The 26,102-nt window shown below is 38.3% G+C and overlaps 2 protein-coding genes across 2 annotated transcripts in view; one reads left to right on the top strand and one right to left on the bottom strand.

The window, feature by feature from the left end:
* The window catches only part of Smp_211220 (soluble guanylate cyclase gcy, putative), a gene marked incomplete at both ends in the record, with an annotated part of 33,600 nt that extends 27,422 nt beyond the window's left edge, over nucleotides 1-6,178 (bottom strand). The window contains one exon of the mRNA XM_018791940.1: nucleotides 6,172-6,178. Within this exon, the coding sequence (XP_018644850.1) occupies nucleotides 6,172-6,178 (7 nt within the window). The remainder of the gene's footprint in view (nucleotides 1-6,171) is intronic.
* Nucleotides 6,179-15,182: 9,004 nt separating this feature from the next.
* Nucleotides 15,183-23,784, top strand: Smp_175680 (hypothetical protein; the record flags this gene model as incomplete). Its single annotated transcript, XM_018791939.1, has 6 exons — nucleotides 15,183-15,247; nucleotides 21,170-21,434; nucleotides 21,471-21,533; nucleotides 21,585-21,854; nucleotides 21,895-21,944; nucleotides 23,478-23,784. The coding sequence occupies exons 2-6, from the start codon at nucleotides 21,225-21,227 to the stop codon at nucleotides 23,782-23,784; spliced, it is 900 nt and encodes a 299-aa protein (XP_018644849.1). The 5' UTR covers nucleotides 15,183-15,247; nucleotides 21,170-21,224.
* Between the last annotated feature and the right edge of the window lie 2,318 nt (nucleotides 23,785-26,102).

The following is a 26,102-nucleotide window of genomic DNA, read 5'->3' as shown; positions in this document are numbered from 1 at the left end:
GAGCAGGACTTCCCTGGCAGAGGCTATATATTCGCGTGGCCATGTGAGAGCATTTTGAGAGGGAGAGTGGACTCTCCCCACTCTCGGCCGTACCAGGGCATTTGGGGGCAATAAGTGCTTATATATCTAGGTGGAATTAAGAAAAGACTTAAACTATTCGGATAATTAAAATAACCCATTGTGTCATTGAACAAAACCAAGCAGGATTCAGTGAAGAAAAATCTTTTCGATGTAATCATTTACTTAGGCTTTGCATTCGTATTTATAGTTGTATGGTAATATATGTCTATAAAAGGATAGGAAAGATTGCATCATAAAGTGATTCGAGACTCCAACTATCATCGTTGGCCTTACAAAGCGACTCAGGACTCAGTGGCCGAGTGGATAACGCGATGGCGTTTGAAGCGAGGGTACTGGGTTCGAGTCCCAGAGTGAACATCAACTCTGAGATGCAGGTACATCCAGCTGACGAGTCCCAAATAGGACGAAACGCGCGTCCTGGATTCCACTGCTAGCCACTATCCATCTGCCCCCAAATGCCCTGGTACGGCCGAGAGTGGGGAGAGTCCACTCTCCCTCTCAAAATGCTCTCACATGGCCACGCGAATATATAGCCTCTGCCAGGGAAGTCCTACTCACTGCCTTCTCGTGGCGGGGGTGTTGTTTACGAAAGTGAGAGGACGAAAAGCGAATGTCCGGCGCTTTAACCGGGTTGGTGGACACGGAGGGTCCACCTAGGGGAGTTGGAAAACCCTGATTCCAAACCAATGGTGCACATGGGCTCCAGTATCCTGATGGAACGAATGGCGAATGAACCTATTGTTGGTCACCGGCTACCATGGGACTGCATCTCCTCACGATGCTCCACTGCCTTGTGGATCAGACCTTTAGGTCAAAGGCTCGGGGTGTGGCCCCCTAAGAAAACCACCCGCTTCGGTTTGGGCACCCGGGCAGTATCACAGCCCACACACAAATGAAATGATGAATTCTATTGACGATACTATTCTCGCTCATACTAGAAGCAAGACAATTTACACTATTATTATTATTACCATTATAATAATAATAATTATTATTATTATTATTACTATTATTTACTACGTTGCTTTTTCACTCCCTTTATTCCCAAATTGTGTATCCTTCCTTTCCAACTTATGCAGTAGCTCACCCATGGTGGAAACTCTGTCCTATCTAAACGATCTCCAGTCACTGTCTGGTTGAAAGTGAATGCTTCCACCGATTACGAATACTGAAGCAGTCTTTCTGAAACCACGTACGCCGTTCAAGCTGGCTTCCTTCAACGTTCGCACACTAATGCAGATCGGATAACAGATGGGACTGGCTATGTCTTTAGAAAGTCTTAATGTTGATGTTTGCTGTCTATCCGAGACCCGTATTCAAGACTCTAGTGAAGTACTACAAATTCGCTCTCCATCTGTCGCTTCGAAAAGCTTGTTTCACGTGCGCTTATCCGGGGACTCTGTGGCATCTTCGTCCGGTCTTGCAGGCGTTAGTGTTGCACTAAGCGCTAGGGCTGAGGCAGCACTAATCGATTGGATCCCCATTAACAGTCGGTTATGTGCTGTTAGATTAGAAAGTTCCATCAAAGTGAGAAGAAACCGGCGTGAGAAACGGTGTCTTTTCGTCATCTCCGCCTATGCCCCGACAGATTTCAGCCCGGATGCAATCAAGGATGAGTTTTACCACCAGTTAACAGTTCTTCTCCAGAAAGCGCGTTCGACAGATATTGTAGTATTAGCCGGAGACTTTAATGCTCAGGTCGGGCGTCTAGGCACAGAAGAGAGTCGTTTAGGTGGCCGATGGGGACTTGTTGGTCGCAGGACAGATAACGGGGACCGTTTGCTGCAACTGTGCACAGACCACAACCTGTTTCTGGCTAGCACTAACTTCCGGCACAGTCATCGCCGGTGTGCCACCTGGCGTCCTCCCTCTGCATCTCAAGCCTGGACTCAGATTGATCACATCGCGATCAGCTACCGCTGGCGTGGTTGTGTACAAGACTGCCTCTCCTTTTGGAGTACCTATCTGGAGTCTGATCATGCCCTGGTCTGCGCCAATCTCACCTTACTTTTCAGTGGCCGAAGGATTGACCACCACCAACGGATCGATGTTAGTAAACTGGCTGCAACTTCTGTTGCAAGTAAGTATCGAGCGGAGCTAGCTTCTAGGCTAGCTACCACCCCACCGAAAAGTATAGATGAGCATTGGTTGCATCTTCACGACGCCATGAAAATGGCGAGTAAAGTCGCTTGCGGCTTCGCGAAACGTCCCGCTTACAAGCACTGGGTTTCTTCTGGCTCCTTACAACTGATGGAAGCCCGTCGGTCTACTCCGGGTGACCGTGAGTTTGACCACAAACGAAGGCTGTTACGTAATGAAATCGGGCAAAGCTTGCGTAAGGACCGAGAAGCCTGGTCGGAGCGTGCTAATGAGATGGAAGCAGAAGCTGCATCTGGTAACTACTGGAAGCTCTTCCAACTCATCCGAGCCACTGGCAGCAAGAAGTCTAGTGTGAGTGAAACAATCTACGAGGATGACGGGATGCCAATCACTAACATCTCTCGACGTCTTGGACGATGGGCGGAATTTTTCGAAGGGCAGTTCAACTGGCCTGCTGCTCCAGCAACATCAACCAGTTTGTCCTGCCCCCCATGGCTGGTGACGACTGATCCACCAAACGAGGCGGAAGTCCGCAAGGAACTCCAACTCTTGAAGCGCTACAAATCACCTGGCCCAGATGACTTACCTCCGGCTCTTTTTAAAGATGGTGGTGACTTTATGGCTAAGGAACTGACGGTGTTGTTTGCAAAGGTTTGGGAGCAAGAAAGTGTTCCAACATCATGGAGTGAGTCAATAGTCGTCCCTATCTTTAAAAAGGGTTCACGTTGTTCCTGTAACAACTATCGGGGGATAAGTCTACTTCCGACTGCGTCCAAACTATAGGCTTCTGCCATACTTCGTAGGTTGTTTAAAACCCGAGAACGATTGACTCGCAAGGAGCAGGCTGGTTTTCGTTCTGGTCGAGGATGCATTGATCACATATGCACCCTCCGCCAAATGTTAGAACACCGTCATACTTATCGCAGGCCAACAATCGTATTGTTTCTTGGTATCGGGGCTGCCTTTGATCCGTTGGACAGGACTGTCCTCTGGGATTGTCTATTAAAGAATGGTGTGCCTGAGAAGTTTATTAACATCTTAAAAGCCCTGTATACAAACACCTCAGGCAGAGTGAGGGCATACAACCACCTTTCTCCCTTGTTTCATTCGAGCAGTAGGGTTAGGCAGTGTTGCCCGATCTCACCGTTCCTCTTCAACTTTGCCATCGATGACATCCTGGAAACAGCTCTGATGGATGTAAGTAATGGCGGTGTGGATATGTTGCCTGGAGAACGACTTCTCGACCTTGAGTATGCGGATGATATTTTCTTACTGTGCGATAATGCCCAAGGCATGCAATCCGCACTTAATCAGTTGGCAATCAGTGTCCGCAGGTACGTCATGTGCTTTGCACCCTCCAAGTGCAAAGTACTCCTACAAGACTGGCAGGATTCTCATCCTGTACTCACCCTGGATGGTGAGCAGATTGAAGTAGTTGAGAAGTTCGTGTATCTAGGTAGCTATATAAGTGCTGGTGGTGGCGTGAGTGATGAGATTGATGCACGTATAAGGAAAGCCAGAGCGGCTTATGCCAATCTGGGCCATCTTTGGCGCCTTCGTGATGTTAGTCTGGCTGTAAAAGGTCGGATCTACAACGCGTCGGTGAGAGCAGTTTTGCTCTATGCTTGTGAAACCTGGCCTCTCCGAGTTGAGGATGTTAGATGTCTCTCTGTGTTCGATCATCGTTGTCTCCGAAGGATTGCTGACATACAGTGGCAACACCATGTTAGTAATGCAGAGGTTCGGCATCGTGTGTTCGGGCGCAGAGACGATAATTCAATTGGTGTCACCATCTTGAAACACCTACTTCGGTGGCTTGGACATGTTTTACGAATGTCGTCCCAGAGACTTCCACGTCGTGCATTATTTGCCGTCCCTGGGACTGGTTGGAAAAAGCGGAGAGGAGGTCAGTGTATGACATGGTGTCGTGGCATGAAAGAAAGCTGCAAAGAGCTAGCTTCTGTTGGTCCTTCACGACTCCCTGGATGGGGTCCGAGAGATGGTGCAACACAGTGGCTAGAGACGTTATCGGATATGGCTCAGAATAGAAGCCAGTGGCGAACCTGCTGCAACCTTCTTTTACTTTCTACATAAAGAGTGGTTCTAACTTTCTTAACTGAAAGAGTCTTCTGGTTGTACATTTTAGTCCGCCTTATCTTTTCATCCCTTCTCTTCCTACTTTCATTATTTTGTGTGGCGCATATGTATCTGGTGCCCTTTTGTACCAATATATATGTGTTTAAATAAATAAATAAACTTATTGCCAGCATCTAAAATTAAGTGGTTCAGAGATCTCATCAAGATTGCAGGATGAGTATATGTATTGTTTCGCGTAATCCAGACGATTTCTTTAGGTGAATACATAACTCAATCGTAATTTTCACAAAGCGTGGTATTTAGTAAATCTACCTACTAAGTTTTCATTGGAATCGGAAAGCACTAAGTTTGACTATACTTCAGGTGGTGAGACCATAACTTATGGACGAACTTTTAATGATGACTAAGTGACCTACTTACTGAGGTTAAATTAGAGTTAGAAATAAGAGTGAGGAACTAAGATTCGCGTTTATGGTTGATCACGCTTTGGGCACACAGACAGTATCACAACCCTCAAAAAAATCGATGATAACTACTACTAGGAAAATTTCTCTCGCTTCAACGCTCTCTCAGACAAATCTTATTCACAATCATATGATAACATTCGTTTTTCTTTCCTTTATACTACGTCACTTATGTAATCCCTTTTATTCTCACCTTGGGTATTCTTATTTTTTTAACTTATACACCAGCTCGCCCATGGCGGAAACCCTGTTCTATCTAAACGATCTCGAGTCACTGGTCGAAAGTGAATGCTTCCACCGAATACAAATACTGAAACAGTCACGGAATCGACTGATGGAATGAGTCGATAGTTGTCCCTATCTTTAAAAAGGGTTTACGTCGTTCCTGTAACAACTATCGGGGGATAAGTCCTGCCTTAAGTTTATTTTACTTCATAAATATAAACATAATTTGTTTAACTGAAGGAACTGTTCTTGTTTATATTTCTGCTCACTGAACTGTTGTTCCCATTTTTATTATTTCACTCTCACACACTAATTCCTGCTCGTTGTTGTCCTTTTATTATACGCACTATCTCTTCATAACCTCATTGTTATGTGGCGCATGTGTATTTGGTGCCCCCTTGTGTGTGTTTGTGTTCAAATAAAAAATGGATGTTAAGGCGAGAAATCAGAATTAAGGTTTCTATCGCGATCTGACATCAGCTGTAATGCCTGAATGCTATTTTCCGATGTGGATGGATGAATTTCACACCATTATCAAGGACCTGCTATCTTAAACTCCACTAGTTTGTCCATAAATTATAGTCTGGCCAAGTATATTGATAAATTTATATGTCACATCGCAATCGAACAAATATGCATATATCATCCCAAGGTATTCATCGATTTTACTGACTGCTGAAATAACAAGAACCACTAGAAGTTAGTGACTTTAAGCACTGGTGCCACGTTTTGGTAGCCCTTAACTTTCTATTAACCATCCCCAATACTAGTCAGCATTGCGCGTCGTGGTAATCGGTGTTCAGGCATACGTAACACATGGACCAACCATCTCAGTAGATGAAGGTTTACAACCTCATCTACTGATCTACGATAATTTCCTAATACTTTGCGTTTAACCTCACTATTACCCGCTAACCCCAGGAGATGTGAGCAATTATTCCAGGAGACCTGCGGTAAAATACTAGTACATTACGAGTAACCTCTACTCTTAATAGCCATGTTTCGCAGCCGTAAAGTAGAACAGAACGAAATGCCGCGCAGTACTGAGCGAATATACGTATACTCGTCCCTTAACTGATAGACGGATTCTGAGCATGGCTGGGTAATAAACGTATTATATCCCTTTGTTGTATTTGAATAACCCCAGAAGAGATATGAATATTTGATTGAACAACCACAAAAAAAATAAGCACACAACGCCTACCAGACATGCGCGACTACCAAGAGAGTAACGCAAAAACTATTTGTAGCGCGAGACTAATTATCCAAAATACAATTTCTTAAAAGGTAAAGCAAAAAGAAAAACTTTTTAGGCCCATGAAAGTAGCGAAATAACATTTTCGTTACACGTGGAATCTTACTGATGGTGGCTTAAACCGCAATCGACGTAATGAATAGCTTGTCTCTGTCTTTAAAATATTATTTTGTTTCTGCGGTTCCATAAGAAACATCGTGTCATCCATTTTCACTGATTTGAAGTTAAAGCTGATGTAACACCGATAAACTAGTAGTTCTTTTGGTATTAAATAATCAGACCTAGTGTATTGAACTCGTTTATGTGTGTCAGTTACTTCTTTCACCAACATACATCATTCCTTCTGTCGTTTAGTTTTCTTCTTAGTCTTCTTAAATTCCTACGAATGCTGTACAAGATAGATAATTACTCTGACACATGGAATGGATTTTCCTTGCTTTTTTCCCCATTTGAAGGATTCAACTCTAAATGAGGTGCACTTAGTGGACTTTAATGACTTCCATCTGTTTCACATGTTTACGCCTATGTTAGCCTCAGTACCAGTCTAAAGTGATCCAGAGTGTAGAGGCAAACGACGACAAAACAGCTGTGAAACATTTTTGCACAACACTCTCGTTTAACCGCAAAAAGATTAATTTAACGTAGTTTATTCTAAGAAGCTCTTCAATAATTGCGAATAAGGTGAAAACAATTATCCATTTCGAAGCACATGACATTCCAAAGTCTTCCAAAACCTATTATCCTGCCCAAACATTTTGTTTAAAATCACTTAGGTATGAAGTTTACTTTGCAAGTTTGACATACGTGCCATCTCATTTTGGTAACATGGTCTTTGACGAGCAGCTTGCAGAATTTCAAAGACATCTTATGTCGAATATAACAAGTCGACGTGTTGTATGACAAAAATAGTCTCAAATACATCTGTTCATTCGGTATTCGCTGACTTATAGAAGGGCAGACAGAAATGTACACTTCGGTGCGTCAAAGGTCGTGAGCCGTTCTAGTGAAGGTGACTTTTAACCCACTATTTACACCACGGACCAAAAATCCAGGCTAGTAGTCCCAGTGTTTAGACCTTAAGAATGAATTTGTGTCAAATGAAGCATACGTATATGAGAGACTCTATCTTTCTTGTCCAAGTTGTTTCGGTGAGTCAGAAGGTATCTGGTCTTTGGATGAATACAGATCACCAGAAATACTTACATTCTGGAGGGAAGCATCTGATCCTGGATCAGTGGATTAGCATTCATGTGTATAAACGTATATGACGTTGAAATACTTCGGAGCCAAGTCAATCCAGTTTACTTTACGCGCCTATAAGACATTCAGCATGATTATAGTGTATGAAGGACCATTGATCATGTGGGCATTATTATCGTATGCGCTCCTTCCGGGGACATCATTCCCGTTGCTAAAACACTACTGTTAGTTCAAAGTCAAATATATGTTACTGTCCGCCCACAATTTCAGTGATTTCGTTGAGAAAAAACTTAGAAATTGACCGAAAACTATATTTTTGGTAAATTAGTTAATTAATAATATTTAAAATAAAGTAACGACAAAATGTCACGTCTAATCAAAGCTAACCAAGATGATGCAGTTCTGCGTCACTCAAAAAGACCAATTAGACAAACCCAACTAAACTAAAAACATGAAGTAAAGGCAAGCCAGAGAGAAATGAAGGGGGGAGTCTCGCACAAAAATAACCGAGAGTGGGTACACGTGAAAACATCTTGACAAGGATAAATAGAGAGATATTTTCCCTAAATGTCCTTGTTGCGAGAAAATTCTTAAAAAATTATGCTAAAAGTTTATTATTCGCCCGAATTTCCACCGAGCTATAAACTTTCTCTTACATGACAGACCACATACAGAATGAACATCTTTAGTCCTTTCTTCTACCAAGAAAACCAGATTTTTTTGCACAAAGGACTAGATCCAGGAGTATGACAAATCTTCAGTGCTTTTTCATAGAATTTTCAAAAGGTTTGTGCAAATGATGAATATGGAAAGGGATAAATAGGACGTCTGACTTTGGGTTATAAGTACGTTTGTTTTTAACACGAACAGGGAAAATAAAGGAAATCAACATACAAATATGTAATTTTGAATAAATTAAGAATTGGGTAGATTGTTATATATAAATTAACATATTTGTAATATCCCAATGAGTAGAAAAATTAGATTTTCTGACGTTTCGTGACTCAGTGTAATCCACTTCTTGGGCAAATTTTTAAAAATCAACGGGATCACATCACTAACGCAAAAAAAATTCATGTACACTTTCCTAATCGCGTTTGGTTTAGATGCAAACGGAGTAACTAATCACGCTTGGTTACATATGTCCTAGACCGTCTCAGTTGGACTATCGAGGGTTTCGTCGAGAATAAGATGCAGCATGGTTAGCCTTGCTTGACTGCTAAGCCGGAGTACGTGAACGAACAATGACAAAGGAAAAGATTTATTCAACAGTGACAACAAGTTCATTCACTGATATAACAATATTAGCACAATGTAATTACAGAGGTCTAAATAACATTACTAAAGATATTCACCGCGCTTACTTTAGTTGGATATTATGACCTACTCTGAGCTGCAACCACGAGCTGTACATCCAGACATTGTGCTAACCGCGACTAAAGCCACAATATGTAGACACTGGAGCTAAAAAAGGGAATGTTTTTACGATCGAATAAGATCAATAGCATCAATATATCAGTTCCCTTGACAAAAGGTTTATAGGTATTTGTGATAACAATATAATGGACAACCAGACATCAAAGTTACATCACCAATTTGTCGTTGAAAATCACAAGTATTTTCGAAAAGATACTGGAATGAAATAAAGGTCAGCAATGTTGGTGAGATCGTACTTTAATAAGATTATTATCAATACGTTGACGCATTAAATACGACAGTAATACTTGTCCAAATGTTTCTGTGGCCATAAAAAAGAAACAAGTTGTGAAAGCTTTTGTTAAGTTCTCCTTTCCTCTATGATCACACTAAATCAGTTAGTCGTTCACGTCATGGAAGGGACCTGGGGTGTATGTTCCATGTGCTTTCCGAAATTCTCCCTCCGCAAGACCAGAGAGCAGAAATTTGGATATTAATGAGGCTAATGATCAAACATAACCCAAAGTAGTATTGCTTCATGAATTTTTATAAGATCTACTCATTTCTGAAGAGCTGTCTTGCCGGTGGTACTAAGTAGTGTAGTCTAACTGGAGATTTTGAGCCTCAAAAGGTATGAGATTGTATACCTTATTTATGTCTTCGGGTCACTATCCATCAACCTTGTCTTCCTTGACATCCAAAATGTTAAATAAACATAAAAAATAGGTCAGCCTATAGATTTATCCCCAGAATCTTCCTTCTGAAAATGTATCCAAGGGAGCCGATTTCTTTTCGGTTGATAAAAGGGGACGAAAGGTTTCAAATCCAAAACTCTGTTGTGTGAGGAATTTTAACACGAGCCAGGACTGGGGCGTGACTTCAACTGCGTGACATTTTTAAGTGCGCGCACGTTTCCTCTTCTTACTTCTTCAGCTTCTCAGTGTCCAGTGGCAATATGTTCTCCGCCTGGACAAAACAACTGGATCTCTAGATGCCTGTAAAGTTTCTGCCTAAGATTTATGTATGTGCTTACAACTCAGCACAAAAGTTTGGAAGAGTACATTAAATATAATAAGAACTTACTTCACAAATCTTAAAATTATAACGGTAAAAGACTTATTTACTGAAGATCATATAATGTAGCCATTAGTATTTTATTAACACAACACACAGGAACGAACTCACGGAGGACGTCCCCAGTGGAAGCGCATATGCGCCCTTGACTGGCTACAGAACACACAGATGTATCTGCATTATAAGAAGGGAGTTATTTCATGAAAGAATCTGGCTGGTCACTTAGAACTCCGAATTTCATCATGGCGTTTTTCTTCATATCAGTTATTAGCTCAGGTTTACCGTATATTATTATTATATTATCTGGCTTAAATAAAGTAAATCTACCATTCCTGCATGTAAATACCTGTTTTCCGTAGTTATACTTGACTGATGTGTTATAGTAGGAAATGTTAGCTCGAAACCTCTCACAGAAAGATATCTTTTCTGTATAACGTAGAGCTGCTTGCTTAGCTATAGCTTAACCACCATGCACTAGCTTCTTAACCAGTTTGGTGTGAAACTCGAATATAGAAAGCGGATTGAGAATCAAAGCCCTATCAAAAAACGAAGCCGTCAGCAAGGTGCTTCCACAAACACACGTGAAAAGCTAAGTATTCCGACCTATAGAACCATTTAGATTCCTTAATGAAATTACGTAAATCATTTCCAACAGAACCTGTTGCACTTTTGTTTAATTTAAAATACTATAACAGATAAATCACTAGTGCTTAGCGTTTGAAATTTAACCACAGAGGTAAAAGCATGGAATTATCAAGAACTATGGGTCCTTAAGAAGGCAGGAGCAATCAGAATTCTGTCGCTGTCCAGACTGATATGAACTGGAAGGTACATCCCCTACGCTGAAAGTCTGAGGACTTTTTCCAGTACAACGTGAAATGTTTTTGTGCTTTGTCAGTAATAATGCTTCTATTCATATTCCTAGGTCTCTGGTAAGAGAAATCTAACCACTGACTGATTAGTTTCTTCATCATACTTAAGTGAACCATATTCACTGGATCTAACGAGGATAATAAAACTATATAATTAAGACGTCTTTTAAGACGTGAATATCCTTGGTGGTGCACAGATTGACTTTGTTGACTAGAAATAGCACCAGTCTGATGAGTATATTCATCTTTTAAACATATTCTTCCTCCTTCAAGGCGACGAACCACCACTCCTCGACCATCTCACCCCGCTTTTTCGTCCTTTCCACAGATTTTTAAATCTAAAAGAGTAGTTACATCACGTTAAGTGGAAACACGTTTAATGGAGAAATCATACACTTAGTAGTCAGCAGACTAAGTCCCTGTCCCTCGCTTCCCTATTGAAGCTGACTGCTCGTAGGAAACCGTGACCAGTATAGTTTAACCGTGCCGAGCGTGAGACAGTTACCCACCGAAGTTACTGTAAGATGGTCGTCTAATATCATGGATTGATTGAAGCCAGATCTTAACACCACTAGATACCAGCCCAGTTGCTAAGAATTTAAGCGTTCTTCTACATGGTCAGAGAATTCGGGTTCGACCTTCACGTGAAAGTTGCAGATGCACACCACCAAGAGGAAACATACAAGGATCAAACAGCAGTTCAGTGCTTCCAGGTTTTCAGTGGTGGTCTAACACTAATCGGTTCATGATTTAAATGTAGTTCTTAGTACATTATGTTTAGTTACATTATGTCACCGGTCAAAGCTTGGATTTAATCTTACTTTTTCCAGAATATAATGGACACAGCGAACCCCAATTAACGATTTTTCCGGCCCTTCCCAACCACAGCCTATTACTAGGAAATAAGGATCTCGTAGGTTGTCAATGTTTTCACACCAATAAAATACATATAACTATACTACGGTATTTTTGTTAATGATGGTAAATCGTCATAATGTCAGATACTGGAGACTTTTCGAATAGGTCTATGGAATCGCCCGTACCCTGCTATCAACTCCCTGTTCGTGGACAGTTGCTTTTTTTTACCATGTCAAGATTTTCCAATAAATATTGCCGGAATATAGTGAAACACTTCAAATAATGTCATCGAATACTTTCCCTTCAGTGATACATAAACAATATAACCGCTTCATATCAAATATAAACTTAATATTATTTCACTGCATATATGTTTTTGTCCACAGTATGACATTGTCTGAAAATACTCCGCCACCACAGAAGCTCGATTCCAACATCGTTCAGTTAAATGATTTGTCTGGGTATTAGAAGTATGAGAACAAAATATTTACCGTAATAAATGATAATTCACAATATCTTATAATAAAACAATTGAATTTCATTATCTGACTTCGCTTTATCCTAGTGTGCACCCTCATCATGGTGTTTCGTTCTAAATTCCATGTGAATTGCTGCCATTGCCTCTCACAAGCCTATCCAGCAACAGGGTGGCCTGAAGTTTGATTTCTCACATAAATTTGCGCGACAGGAGAGTGGTAACGTCTACAGGTCTAACGTTATTCCGAGATGACCTTTGGTAATCGGTGGGTAGGACACAGTTAGCCGTCAGTAACGTTAGTATTTCTGAACGCGCACCTACTATTCCATAGGATGTCTGAATATGTGACAAAATAACCCTCTTGAACGCATGAAAGAGAACAAAATGAGTGCACAGTGAAAATGCGTGAAAGATCTTATGAATATTGAGACTAGGGTGTACATGTAACTTGATGATGATAAGAAAAAGACCCATGATGATAATCAGAGGACTGCATGGTTGTTGGAGTCGTGAATATCACAAAAATGAAGCTAATTAAAGTCGAAAATACCCGATAGTGCTGAATACGGTTCCAGATACTGCAGCGTAGGCTTCAGACTTTCTGGGACCTAAATATAACAAGGGAGTGTGAATAAAACTTATATCGTAACAATAATATTCGGAAAGCAACCAATCTGATATATCCCAGAGAGACTAATGGATGCTAACTATTAGGATTCATTTGTGGACTAATGCCATACATATATTTTTATTGTATAATTGTTAAATAACTAAACTATGCATATTCATGTTCCTCCTATTATAAGCTTTATTTTGAAACATAGATTGATATTATACGATTCACTGTTCTTGAGTTATGACCAGTTTATTAATTACAGTTCCCCACATTCACAGACACTTTTGGCTAGATTTTGTACAAATGTTGTCTTCTAATTTGTGATGTGATGTGGTCTGTTTGGTTTGTTTACAAACCTAGAATGTTTGAAGTACATGATTCATGTTGCGGAGGCGAAGATTGGCGTCCTGGACTCAACAGGCAGTGCTAGGTAGGGAGAAGGACCGAAAAGGGCTTTAGACTGCTCGTACAGGTCTATGCGTCATTTGTCCGTCCGATAATTCACTGCTTTCTAATTGGCGGTATCATTACGTTACATATTAACAGGGCATAACGCCACACGTTATAACATATTCCACGTCCTTTCACTGAGGATCGCCTACCAAGTTTTATATTTTCCATAAAGTAATTTTTATGATACCATTTTTTAAACCTAACGCTTCAGTTGTCTGTGAACGTTTTCCACCTGTTTGCTAGCGTTATTCCGAATAAAAATTGCGAAGTGATTGTTCTCAGGCACTAATTGGTTGTATGCATGCCAGGCGTATGATTAATCAGACTTACAATATGAACACACTGTCAAGATCTTAAAATTTAATTCACATCGAATAACTTATGGTTAATGGCTGAGCGCATGTACGCATCAGCAAGCTGCAATGGTAAGCTGAAATCACAAACATGAAGTTGACATATTTTCAAAATGCGGCAGATGATAAATATATCAAGGCGAATGGTTTAGGTTATATCCAAACGGGGAATTAAATGAATGGTAACTACTAGGAATTATTTATGGGTTATTATTGCACATATTCCTATTGGACAACTACTCATTAACTATATCATATGTATATTCATATTCCTTTTATCATGAGTTCTTATTCTATCCATTGGGTATTATTGTTCGATTTACCATGCCTAAGTTATTCCCAATCTATTAGTTACGGTCTCTCACACTCACGGCCACTTTTTGACCGATGGTGTATAATGATTGTTTTTCATCTTGTGGTGTGATGCGGTCTGGTCTGCTTGTATGTAAACCAAATATGTGTGAATTATACGATTCATAAAGCGAGACCGATATTCATGTCCTGGAATAAACCAGACAAAGCTAGGCGTAGAGGACTAATAGGGATTCAAAGTTGACAAAAGGCTGCTAGTGCTCTTTTGGTGTGTATTAGTTTAACACATGAGCGAGGTCATTTAAGTCAGTATTCGGACTGGTGATTTTGTCACGTGATAACTAACAGGGTAAGAGTCATAACAATTGAATAATCTCATAGACTCTGGCGAAGTGACGAAATTTTTTGTGTTGTTCAACTGTATAAAACACCTTAATCCTCGTTTCCCGATTACTAAGAAAAAGTGAATGATCTAAATGTGTACTTGGGAAGTCACAGACAGTCCGATGACAGGAAAACATCTACCACTATATGCTCACACAGTGCAACATAGCCGTACTTTGGTATTACTAACGAATTAATCAGGTAGTGGCTTGTCCTTAAAATTTGAATTCATGTGTATATAAGTGTATTGAGGAATCTTAACAGATTAAAACAAATAATAGTGAATTATTTGAAATGAATGACAATGGCAGTAACTTTGTGAAAAGTAGGGGCATTTGAATTATTATACAGACTAGGAATCCCAGAAATAAAGCGATTTGATCAATAAGTACTAGCTGAGCACGAAAGAATGTATTGTATTTGGAATTTGAGATCAAGCAATCACCAAATACAAAGGAATCGTTAGTTCATCCAGACACAACACACTGGCAATCCTAAAGGTCTCAGTTAACAATGATTTAATCACTGGCGAAGGGGTGGGGATCGGATGTATCTGCCTCCAGCCCAAATGTTTAAAGTATTCAGACAGTAAGAACCCAAAAAGAGATCTGGCACGATTTTTAACTGCGTAGAAGTATCTGTTAGGTCGGTCGAAATACTCCCATAAGTACATAACTCAGTATTACTGTCAAATAAATGGACATAAAACCTACAAACTAACCTACAGTTAGACATTAATGGGCAGTTAAAAAGCGCAACGCAGAGGTCTTTCTTAGCTGTAAGCTAGACTAAACACACAATGAATATGGATACATGTTATTCGACGTTACATGGAATACACAGGTCTGTCAAAATCACTCGTGCTACTAAGTTTATTTGGCCTACAAACAAGCACTACTAATATGAATTGAACATCTTGAGCTAAGGCACTCAAGGTCGCCTGTACAAAACGGCGGTGATTAATTCCTACATCTATCGAGGTGTTGACGTGGAGTGGAGTTTTTCCATTGTAAGTATTCGTTCCAATGTATTTTAGTTATGTATTTTAGAATGGGCGAGACTATCATTTATCAATGAAACAATCAGATATAAGGCAACAGGTCACAGATTTTGGTGGGAAATCCACCCATCCGTTTGGCTAAATAGAGTTTTTGCATTACAGCTGATGGCAGTTCGTAATGAAAACCCTAAATCTTATTCCTTACCTTAAACATCACTCACATGCCTTCATAAATAACGAGAGGATACTCGATGATCCACGTTAACCCTTGGTTTTTAATACTTCACTTGATACATTCTCTCAACCAGGGAGTTTGAGTCTTTTTATATTTCTGTTTTACCGGGCACATTGTGAGTCCCCATATTCTTACGTCATCTGTAAAAATAGGAAGTATAGTTTCAAGATACATGCCAGGTAATTTGCGTTAATTAAACGAAGGAAAACGACTAAAATTGTTCGCTCTTCAAATTTCCTTGATAACAAATCACCGTTTACTCTTACTCGCCACTTCCTATAAGCAAAAACGTTGATTGTTAACCTTCTAGCTCCATTATTGGTCCTAAAACTTCGTATTTCACTTAAGCACCTAAATATAAAACTTTCCCAGACTTTACTTAGACCTGTGGCGGACCAAAATGTTTGATAACCAAAAAAATTAGCAACAAAAATATTATGTCTATAGTTTATGTAACAATTAACAGTTAATAAGTAATTACACACAAAAATAACAAAATAAGGGACGTTACTTAAGTCTTCAGGCTATTGCGTGTTTGGCTGGGTTTGGTCCAGATACTCCACAATTATAACAAAATTATTAATCCCAATATGGACGATATAGATCCAGTAATTTTACCAAGCGTAGAATCCAATAAGAATGTCGCAATTGTCTATAAACGTAGATGGTATGCAATTAATATTTCATTCAACATATTAGCAGACAGGGCAGAACGATGCAGACGTGAATTAGAGTGTATTTATTGAGGAGAATTAACAGTGGCACGGTATGTTGTACTCACAACGGAAGGAAAGTCAAGTTACAAGTGTTCAAAGTAATACACTTAAACAACAAGTACAATTGTTTAATGCTAAATGTACAGAATATGAAAATACATGCGATAACTATGAAAAATTATTTACAAAATAGGTTTTTAAGGTTCTATCTCCACATAGCTCCCCCCAGAGTGTCCGGAGGTAACACTGATTACAATATGAACAACAAAAATTGAGAAATATTGTATATTAAACGTAAGAGACTTTTCTTAACCTGGTTCCGTTTTCTCTCTAGAAGATTAGTCCATCCCACATGATGTTGACTAGAAGCCCGAATAACACTTCCCATTTTGCTTGACAACTACTGGTTAGGCTAACTTGGTCGTAGTTATTAACTGAGTATTTACACCTGGTTTTATAGACCAGACCAATTTCAACTTTCCGGATTATTGGTTGGCTTCAGAGAAACCAAGCAGTATTGCCGGTGGTTCGACAGTTACATCTGCAAATGCTACTATGGTTCGGGCATGGGTATCATCGGCACCACTGAACTTATCTAGTTTGATGTGTTGGAATAGTTTCAGAGCAACCCAGTTAACAAACAAAGGATCCATCGACGATACTCCATTATTGTAAATGGTTGGTCTTTCACCATCGTCAGTAGGAAACATTATCAGAAATGCATTGTCAGTAAATAAAAAAGCTCACATTTTGTCTTTACTAACTTTTTAAAATAACAGCCTCGTTTCTGGATCCTTTTGGCAAAGTGGTCACAGTGTCGTAGTTTTCATATTTGTTCGTGAAATTCAAATAAAACGTTCTTCGGATCACACACTATTTGCAAGGCTAAATGCCAACATATTAAGGACGAGTTCTCAACGGGTACACTGGATAGTTCACTAATCGATCTAAGTGTTCGCAGGGATTTTTCGATCAGCGTAATTTTGTGTGCTGCTAATCAGTCTCACAAACGGTCATTAAAACCTTTAATCAGCCTAAGATTCTACGCAGCCACACTCTCAACCCACTTGAACTGAAAACATAATGTTGGATATACTGTAGACGAACTATCAATAGTCGCACATATTGACAGTTTGAACAAAGTAGGAACCTTTGTACTAAGGTCCACAGAAGGTTCATTCCACTATTCTGACGAAGGCTTACCCAAATCTGGTAACACATGCTCGTGTACTGCTCTCGCATTCATTGAGTCGCGTTTTAGTTCTGAGTTGTGAAATGTTGGACTGTTCACCCAAGGTTCAGGCCCAATGACACTACAAACTAACGACCAGTGACTCTTCCCTCAGTACTATCTAATGTTATGCATTCCCCAGTCCGCACTGGCTCATGGAACTATCTTTTACCACCAAACATGTTTATTTTTCAATACCCCGATCGTAGCTGCTACCTGGACATGGTGGTTGGGCCTCCCTATCATGCTGACTCGTTTGAACTGTATTAGCCGGAACACATGTTCCTTTAGATCCTACCATGCAAGGAAGGTCGGTTGGATAATGAAAAGACTAAAAGCAGCAACTTAAGGCCTGATGGTGAAATCGTACCGCTAACTGTATAGAGGTGAAACAGTAAAGTGTTTCCCTGGGATAACCAGCATCTGAAGCGATACTGCCATCTCAAAACAGAAGAAAGCAGTCAGAAATAGTCAATATCGAAAATCTCACACCTCATCTTACGCCACGGACTTACATCTCCGGTGATAAAACCTTTTAAAGTGCGTAGGTACCGCATCGAAAACTTCCCATAAAAGGCCATGGGCGACCGGCCACAAGCAGTTGTCCCTTAAGCTTTGCGGTCATTCTCACCAATTGATAAGACCACCACTAGCCTCACTTCTTTCTTCAGGTCCCTCAAGAATAAATATACTTTCACAGTATGGGCAGCATGGAAGTGACAACCGCCCTCCTACCGTTAGCAGCAACTGATATCATCGTACTCGCGACTGAATCCCTTCCTCATCTCTTAATAATCCTCTTATCCCCGCGAATTATTCTCACATATTTCTGTCACCACGCTCCACCAATGCTGATAATTTAGATTCAAAAATATGTTATTCTCCCGAATGCTCTGGTGCGGCCGGGAGTGGAGAGGGCCCTCCCTCTCAAAATACTCTCACACGGTCACGCGTATACAACCTTCTTCGGTCTGGGCACCCGAGTATTATCACAGCTCTCATACAAATCTAATGAGATGACAATTACTTCACGAAATACTATGCTTGCTTCAATTAGAATTCAGACAATTCACACTCACTTGATAACACTCATTTTTATTATTATTACTATCATTTTTTTTATATACTACGTCACCCACTTCATGTATTCCCAATTTTTCAACTTATACACCAGCTCGCCCATAGTGGAAACCCTGTTCTATCTAAACGATCTCGAGTCACTGGTCGAAAATGATTGCTTCCATCGAATACAAATACTGAAACAGTCATGGAATCAATTGATGGAATGAGTCGATAGTTGTCCCTATCTTTAAAAAGGGTTTACGTCGTTCCTGTAACAACTATCGGGGGATAAGTCTACTTCCGACTGCGTCCAAACTATAGGCTTCTGCCATACTTCGTAGGTTGTTTAAAACCCGAGAACGATTGACTCGCAAGGAGCAGGCTGGTTTTCGTTCTGGTCGAGGATGCATTGATCACATATGCACCCTCCGCCAAATGTTAGAACACCGTCATATTTATCACAGGCCAACAATCGTATTGTTTCTTGGTATCGGGGCTGCCTTTGATCCGTTGGACAGGACTGTCCTCTGGGATTGTCTATTAAAGAATGGTGTGCCTGAGAAGTTTATTAACATCTTAAAAGCCCTGTATACAAACACCTCAGGCAGAGTGAGGACATACAACCACCTTTCTCCCTTGTTTCATTCGAGCAGTAGGGTTAGGCAGTGTTGCCCGATCTCACCGTTCCTCTTCAACTTTGCCATCGATGACATCCTGGAAACAGCTCTGATGGATGTAAGTAATGGCGGTGTGGATATGTTGCCTGGAGAACGACTTCTCGACCTTGAGTATGCGGATGATATTTTCTTACTGTGCGATAATGCCCAAGGCATGCAATCCGCACTTAATCAGTTGGCAATCAGTGTCCGCAGGTACGTCATGTGCTTTGCACCCTCCAAGTGCAAAGTACTCCTACAAGACTGGCAGGATTCTAATCCTGTACTCACCTTGGGTGGTGAGCACATTGAAGTAGTTGAGAAGTTCGTGTATCTAGGTAGCTATATAAGTGCTGGTGGTGGCGTGAGTGATGAGATTGATGCACGTGTAGTGAAAGATAAAGTTGCTTATACAATCTGAGTCATATTTAGCGTCTTCGTGATGTTAGTCTGGCTGTAAAAGGTCGGATCTACAACGCGTCGGTGAGAGCAGTTTTGCTCTATGCTTGTGAAACCTGGCCTCTCCGAGTTGAGGATGTTAGATGTCTCTCTGTGTTCGATCATCGTTGTCTCCGAAGGATTGCTGACATACAGTGGTAACACCATGTTAGTAATGCAGAGGTTCGGCATCATGTGTTCGGGCGCAGAGACGATAATTCAATTGGTGTCACCATCTTGAAACATTGACTTCAATGGCTTGGACATGTTTTACGAATGTCGTCCCAGAAAATCCCTCGTCATGCATCATTTGACGACGCTGGGACTGGTTGGAAAAAGCGGAGAGGTGGTCAGTGTATAGCATGGTGTTGGGTCATGAAAGAAAGCTGTGCAGGACTGGCTTCTGTTGGTCTTTCATGACTCCGTGGTTGGGGTCCGAGAGATGGTGCAATAAAGTGGCTACAGACGTTATCAGACACGGCTCAGAATAGAAGCCAGTGGCGAACCTGCTGCAACCTTTTACTTCATAAAGAGTGGTCATAACTTCCTTAACTGAAAGAGATCTTCTGGTTGTACATTTCAGTTTCCCCCATTATTACTGTCATTTTTCTTTTTTTTTATATATGCACCTTACCCCTTTTCTCTTCCCATTCTGATTGTTTTGTGTGGCGCATATATATCTGGTACCCTCTTGTACCAATATTTATGTGTTTAAACAAATAAATAAACTTTCTAAAACAACGTACACCATTCAAACTGCTTTCCTTCATCTGCTGGGATCAGCGGGTAATAGTGAGGTTAAACGCAAAGTATTAGGAAATTATCGTAGATCAGTAGATGAGGTTGTAAACCTTCATCTACTGAGATGGTTGGTCCATGTGTTACGTATGCCTGAACACCGATTACCACGACGCGCAATGCTGACTAGTATTGGGGATGGTTAATAGAAAGTTAAGGGCTACCAAAACGTGGCACCAGTGCTTGAAGTCACTAACTTCTAGTCTGAGCCATGTTGGTAGATACGGACTACTTGGTTGGGGTCCGCGTGACTATCGTAACCAATGGTTGGAGACTCTGTGTGACATGGCTCAGACTCGATCACAATGGCGAAGGTGTATGTACTCTTTGTCTTCCCTTAAACTATGAGATTAAGATTGCTTCATACCTTTCTTTCTTCCTGTACTATATCCTTATATACAATCTTTCTTTTATATATTACTACCATTAAAGTGACTACTGTGAATATGGTTTTGATCTTGTACAAATGAAGTGTGGCAACTTAGACGGATAGATATATGTTCCTGGTCCTACGTTGTAGCTGACCGACTGACTGTTGTTTCAGAGCACGACTTCAGTTGTAACGAATCACGTACTGCTTTCATTGGAATCGGTAACCTCCAAGCAATCTACTGCTGAGCTGGGTTCTAGAAACTTAATTTCGCCTAATAACGTTTTGTAGAAAATTACTTCGTATTCCACCTTAATAAATGTCTCAAGGTTTGATAAACAAATTTAGTGTATTACGGAATTGTTTTTATGTCTTAAAGCAATTCATCTTGAATACAATATTCCGCATTTTTTTATTATTTACAGATGAACTTCTGGGCACCAAGATTTCATTGATTTATTTCTTAATCCTGACTAAGTGATGTGGTCTCTGGGAGATGTTTGCATCTATCAGCGTGAAGACAAAGTTTATGATTTATTTATTATTGAGGAAATCAATTTGGAAAACTCACTTGTCACTGTTCGTTCAAGCAGTTACACAACTTCGTGTTATTCCAGTGATTTGCTAAAAATAACATCAGAAAACGTTGATTTATTATATAAAAATGATCACATTACGTCAACTCTAGATGTATGTAGGATTATTCTGCTCTAATTTTGTCTTTAGTCAGTGGATTACTCGTATTTTGCTATAAAACTTAACTCTTTATTAAATCTTCCACCCTCTACGGTTTGTTTTAAAAGTAGTATTAAATAACAAAAGATACTTTATTATATGTAGAATACAATTATCTTGAAAACTGAAAAACAGAAGAATCCTGTCCAATTATGGAACAATGGAGATATATGTATTTGCACATGGAGTGAAGATGAAGCCTATTACTATGCTAAAATATTAACAACTGATTATGAAAATGATATTTTCACAGTATCATTTTGTTTTTATGAGAATGTTGAACAGAAATCCTCTAAAGATCTGTATAATATTAATTCTGAATTTGAGGTGTACGTGACAGACATGATGAATAAGTCATCTGCACTTTCAGTGAAGGTATTGTTATCATTGGTTAATGTTTCATCTGTTTATTAAGGAAAAGATCAGTGATCAATGTGAACTCGAGGAAGATAATGATAATAAACTGTAAGCATCGTGATGTATTTTTATTATTATTTAAGATAATAAATTATTATAGGTTATCATTATCATTTTAAAAAAAATTAGTTCCTGTTTTTCCTTTGTTTCCTGTTACCTTTGTGTATTTCTTCTTAACTTAGAGGCGAGATGAAAACTTTTCAAGGATTATGACTTGGTACATAATTAGTTGAATACTATCAACACTAAGTAGTTTTTCCCATCGTCTTGTACCAAATTTGTCTGTAGCGTGCGTGAAGAGATTCAGTTTCAAAAAGTGTTCTTTAAATCCGAATATCTATTAACTTGAACAAATCGGTAGTGGTAGCAAAGTTTTTGAGACCGATCAACTATGATATTCATTATAGGAGTAAATTTGAGCTAGTTCGACCAAAAATAGAACCTTTTGGAAATGCCAGTTTTCCTTTTTCCCTGTATTGTATGCAATGACTGGCCAGATAAATTGATAAAGTAAATCTGACCCTGTTGATTAATGATTAGATACCTTGTGTACAAAATCATGGATTTATTTTAGTTTGTATTTTTGAGTAATATATATTCCGTCAATAGTTGAATTAGCTACCTGTCGAATGCATCGTCTATTTTCAGATTTTCCCTTGTCTGCATAGCTTGTGTAGTATATATATTCAGTGATACTGAGTTCTGACGTGGTTGGTTACCAGTTATTAGTAGATATCCACTATTTTACCCGTTTTCAGTGAGAAATGATGTACCAAGCAATCTCCTCCTAATTCATCCTAATATCTCAAAATTACTGGTGCGATTAATCTGTAGGACGTTTAACTATAATAATAAAACCAAAGTTCTGGATTCATCTTTTTTTTTTATTATTTATTACCAAATCGTGTCGTAACTTAGCTTATTATTTATTCATTTATTTGAACAAATAAATATTGGTACAAAGGGGCATTGAATACACATGCGTCACACAAGTCACTTGATTTGTGTTGCATTTTCTTCGGAGTAATATTTTTCAGTGTTTATCATGTGATATTGATATAAGGACTCATACTTTAGTTTAACTATTTTGAAGTTCGTAAATACCTGCCTTAAAATAAATCAGTCATTACCTTGCCAAATCGTAGTTAAAGTGTTATTACCCTTAAGTGGTTTCTTAGAATTTACCTAGAAATCAATAAATTCTTTTTTATGTTGGGATCAAGAGTATGTAATCACCATAAAGACAGCGAAACTGTATCTGAGTAGTTCAACTGACTTTAAAGTAGTAGCTAAATACGCAGAATGCATTCGGTAGGTATATTGTTATGTAAGACGTCTTGAGCTCGAATGACCCGAAAGAAATTTCTGTAACTTGCGTTCCATATAGAGATTATTACAGTCCAATTAAAAGCAGTCTTGAAATTGAGGATCTTAGCTTATCATGCCATCGTAACAATTCATTCTTTGTAGAGATTGCATATTGTTTATCTTACGTTATATTGCTGTTTTGAAATATTCAAAAGTTAACACTTCGGCCTAAAAACTTGTGTGTTATTGTTTTGGAACATTTTTTATTCTCAGAGAAACATGCGAATCCTCTGTCCAAGATGCGGACATAAACGAATTGAATGAAATTACTTCTCATTTGCACAAAACCTCACTTAATTCACTTATTCCTCGTTATAAAAAACAGGAATCAAAAACTAAAAATTCGTGTAAACCTGGACTTAATGAATTTTCGGTTGAGAATATCTCCCAGTCCATAAAACAGAATCAATCATTAGATTTTTCAAATATACAACACGTCAGTGAATTACAGTTACGTCCATTATTGCTGAGTTGGTTTATTTGTGGTTACCAAACTGGGTTTTACGAAGTGAGTAGATAAATCATATAACTATTTAACCTCATTAAAAATGAGAATTATGTTTCGGAAACTGATAGAATCTACAATTCTAGCATTTATCAGAAACATAGTGTTCACTGTTTGTGTAGGATGTATTAAAAATGTAAACAAGTGTCCTCAACATTTTGAAGATAGAACAAGATATGTTAACACTCACTGATCATATTTTTATGCTAGAGATCTAGGATTTATATTCTGTGCTAGAGTACATTGCACTTTCCAATCTTTTCCTTTCGCCTACTTAATGTAAATCCATGGTAGAATGTTGGCTTAGTAATTGTCTTCCATCATGTCTCATTAAATGTGTGTAAGTAAACTTTAGGGTCCACCAGAGGTTTAAATATAGCAAATCAAAGATATTGATATGATATAATTTAATTAGAGTAAATGTCAATTAAGATTTACTCTGTGTTAAATAACTCATAATTTTAAATGGTAACATTTCGTTAATATATTATAGAAATTGCATAACTTTTACTGGATAATCACATCACGTGTAGTAAGACCACATTGAATTATTAGAAATGCCCTTTTAGTCACTTCATTTTCTGAATATTCCCTATACTTTTCAGCTTGATATTTATGAAAAACCAATTTTTTCAATTGAATGATAATATTCAGTTTAAATGTTCTCAATAAGTTGAGATGTATACTCTTTGTTAGCTCTATAAATTATTTAATTATCTATGAATTAAAACACAATTATATGAACGAAGAATATTCTTTTCAATAATTTCTCATCAGGTTCTACAATTATAAATCCAAATTAGATGGTCCACAAAAGAAAATTGTCCAAGTTGAAGGCAGAGTACATCATTTAAGAAACTGTAACATGTGAATCAAGGAGTGTTTGTGATATAAAATAAAATCGAATCGTTAATGTTGGGATGACTAATATGTTTCACATGTTACAGTTTCTTAAATAATGTACTCTGCCTTCAACTTGGACAATTTTCTTTTGTGGACCATCTAATTTGGATTTATAATTGTAGAACCTGATGAGAAATTATTGAAAAGAATATTCTTCGTTCGTATAATTGTATTTTAATATGATGGGAATTTTTCAGCGATTAATATCTATGAATTATTTGTTATTGTAATCTCATTGATTAAAATCCATGGAGCCTAATTAATTTTCATTGGATATTGAAATATCCATGATCCTTAAGTTTGAAAACAATTTGATCCGAAAAAGAAATCACAAATAGTTCAATCGTTTTGAGGAATTAATTTACAACTTGAGAAGTAAAAAAGAAAGGTTAAATTTGTATCAATAGGATTTCAACTAATAAAAAACAGATACGACATTATGTAATACTAATTGTTAATAAGTAGTTAATTGAAAAGTGGAATTATTATTATTCACGTAGTTAAAGAAGTAAATATTTTAAATTATACAGAAAAATTTTCTAATTATTCCAATAGAAATAAAAAGACTAAACATATAATTCAAATAAATGTAGAATAATTGGTAATAACTGTTGAACAGAATTATTATAAGTTTTAAAGGTAGCTTAATGTTGTTTTTGATTACAAATTACAATTAACATATATTTATGGTACAGTTGATAAGTTTGATCTGAATAGATACAGGTTTATCATAATAATAATAAGTTAATTTAGAAACTAATGAACTCAAAAAAGCCAAAAACTGAGAGTCATTTTCTGCATAATTTTCAATAATCTTAACATCTCATTTAAATAACGCATTCCGACTGGTAATAGTTTCAATAGATTTAGTTTGTAAGGGGTTGGTTTATCTCATTGTTGACTGAATTTTGATCAGTATTATTTGGTATACTTACATTCTGTGCGGATTACTTTGATATAGTCATCTCATTACTAGTTTTATATAAGAGATGAATTGAGGTTAGCCATGGGATTAAGAACGCGCGTTTTATCCTATTTGACGTGAACATCAACACTACAATGCAGATAGATCCAATCGATAAGTCCCATTTTGCACTCTACTTTTGATCACAATCCATCTCATGAGAAATTCAAAGTAACCAAAGATTGTACTACGAAGTTGTCATTCAATTTATTAATGTAAATCAACGTGTTTATTTTCTCTACTATTACATCGATTTGTGTAATAAATATCACCAAACGGTTTTCAAAAAATAATCTAGTTGGATAGAAATATTTTAACTTGGAATCTTTAAAGATTTAGTCATATAGTGATAATTATGGCTATAAAAGTTCTTAAGTAATATGGTTTTTGGAATTTGTTTAAGTTAATAGAGTACTACGTAACTATATATAACCTAATGAATTTCATTTGTTTGTCAACATAACCA

The sequence above is a fragment of the Schistosoma mansoni genome (assembly GCF_000237925.1).
Source record: "Schistosoma mansoni, WGS project CABG00000000 data, chromosome 1 unplaced supercontig 0010, strain Puerto Rico, whole genome shotgun sequence".
Taxonomy (NCBI): Eukaryota; Metazoa; Platyhelminthes; class Trematoda; order Strigeidida; family Schistosomatidae; genus Schistosoma; species Schistosoma mansoni.
The sequence above is the reverse complement of the archived record's forward strand: the minus strand, read 5'-3'. Positions and strand labels throughout refer to the sequence as shown.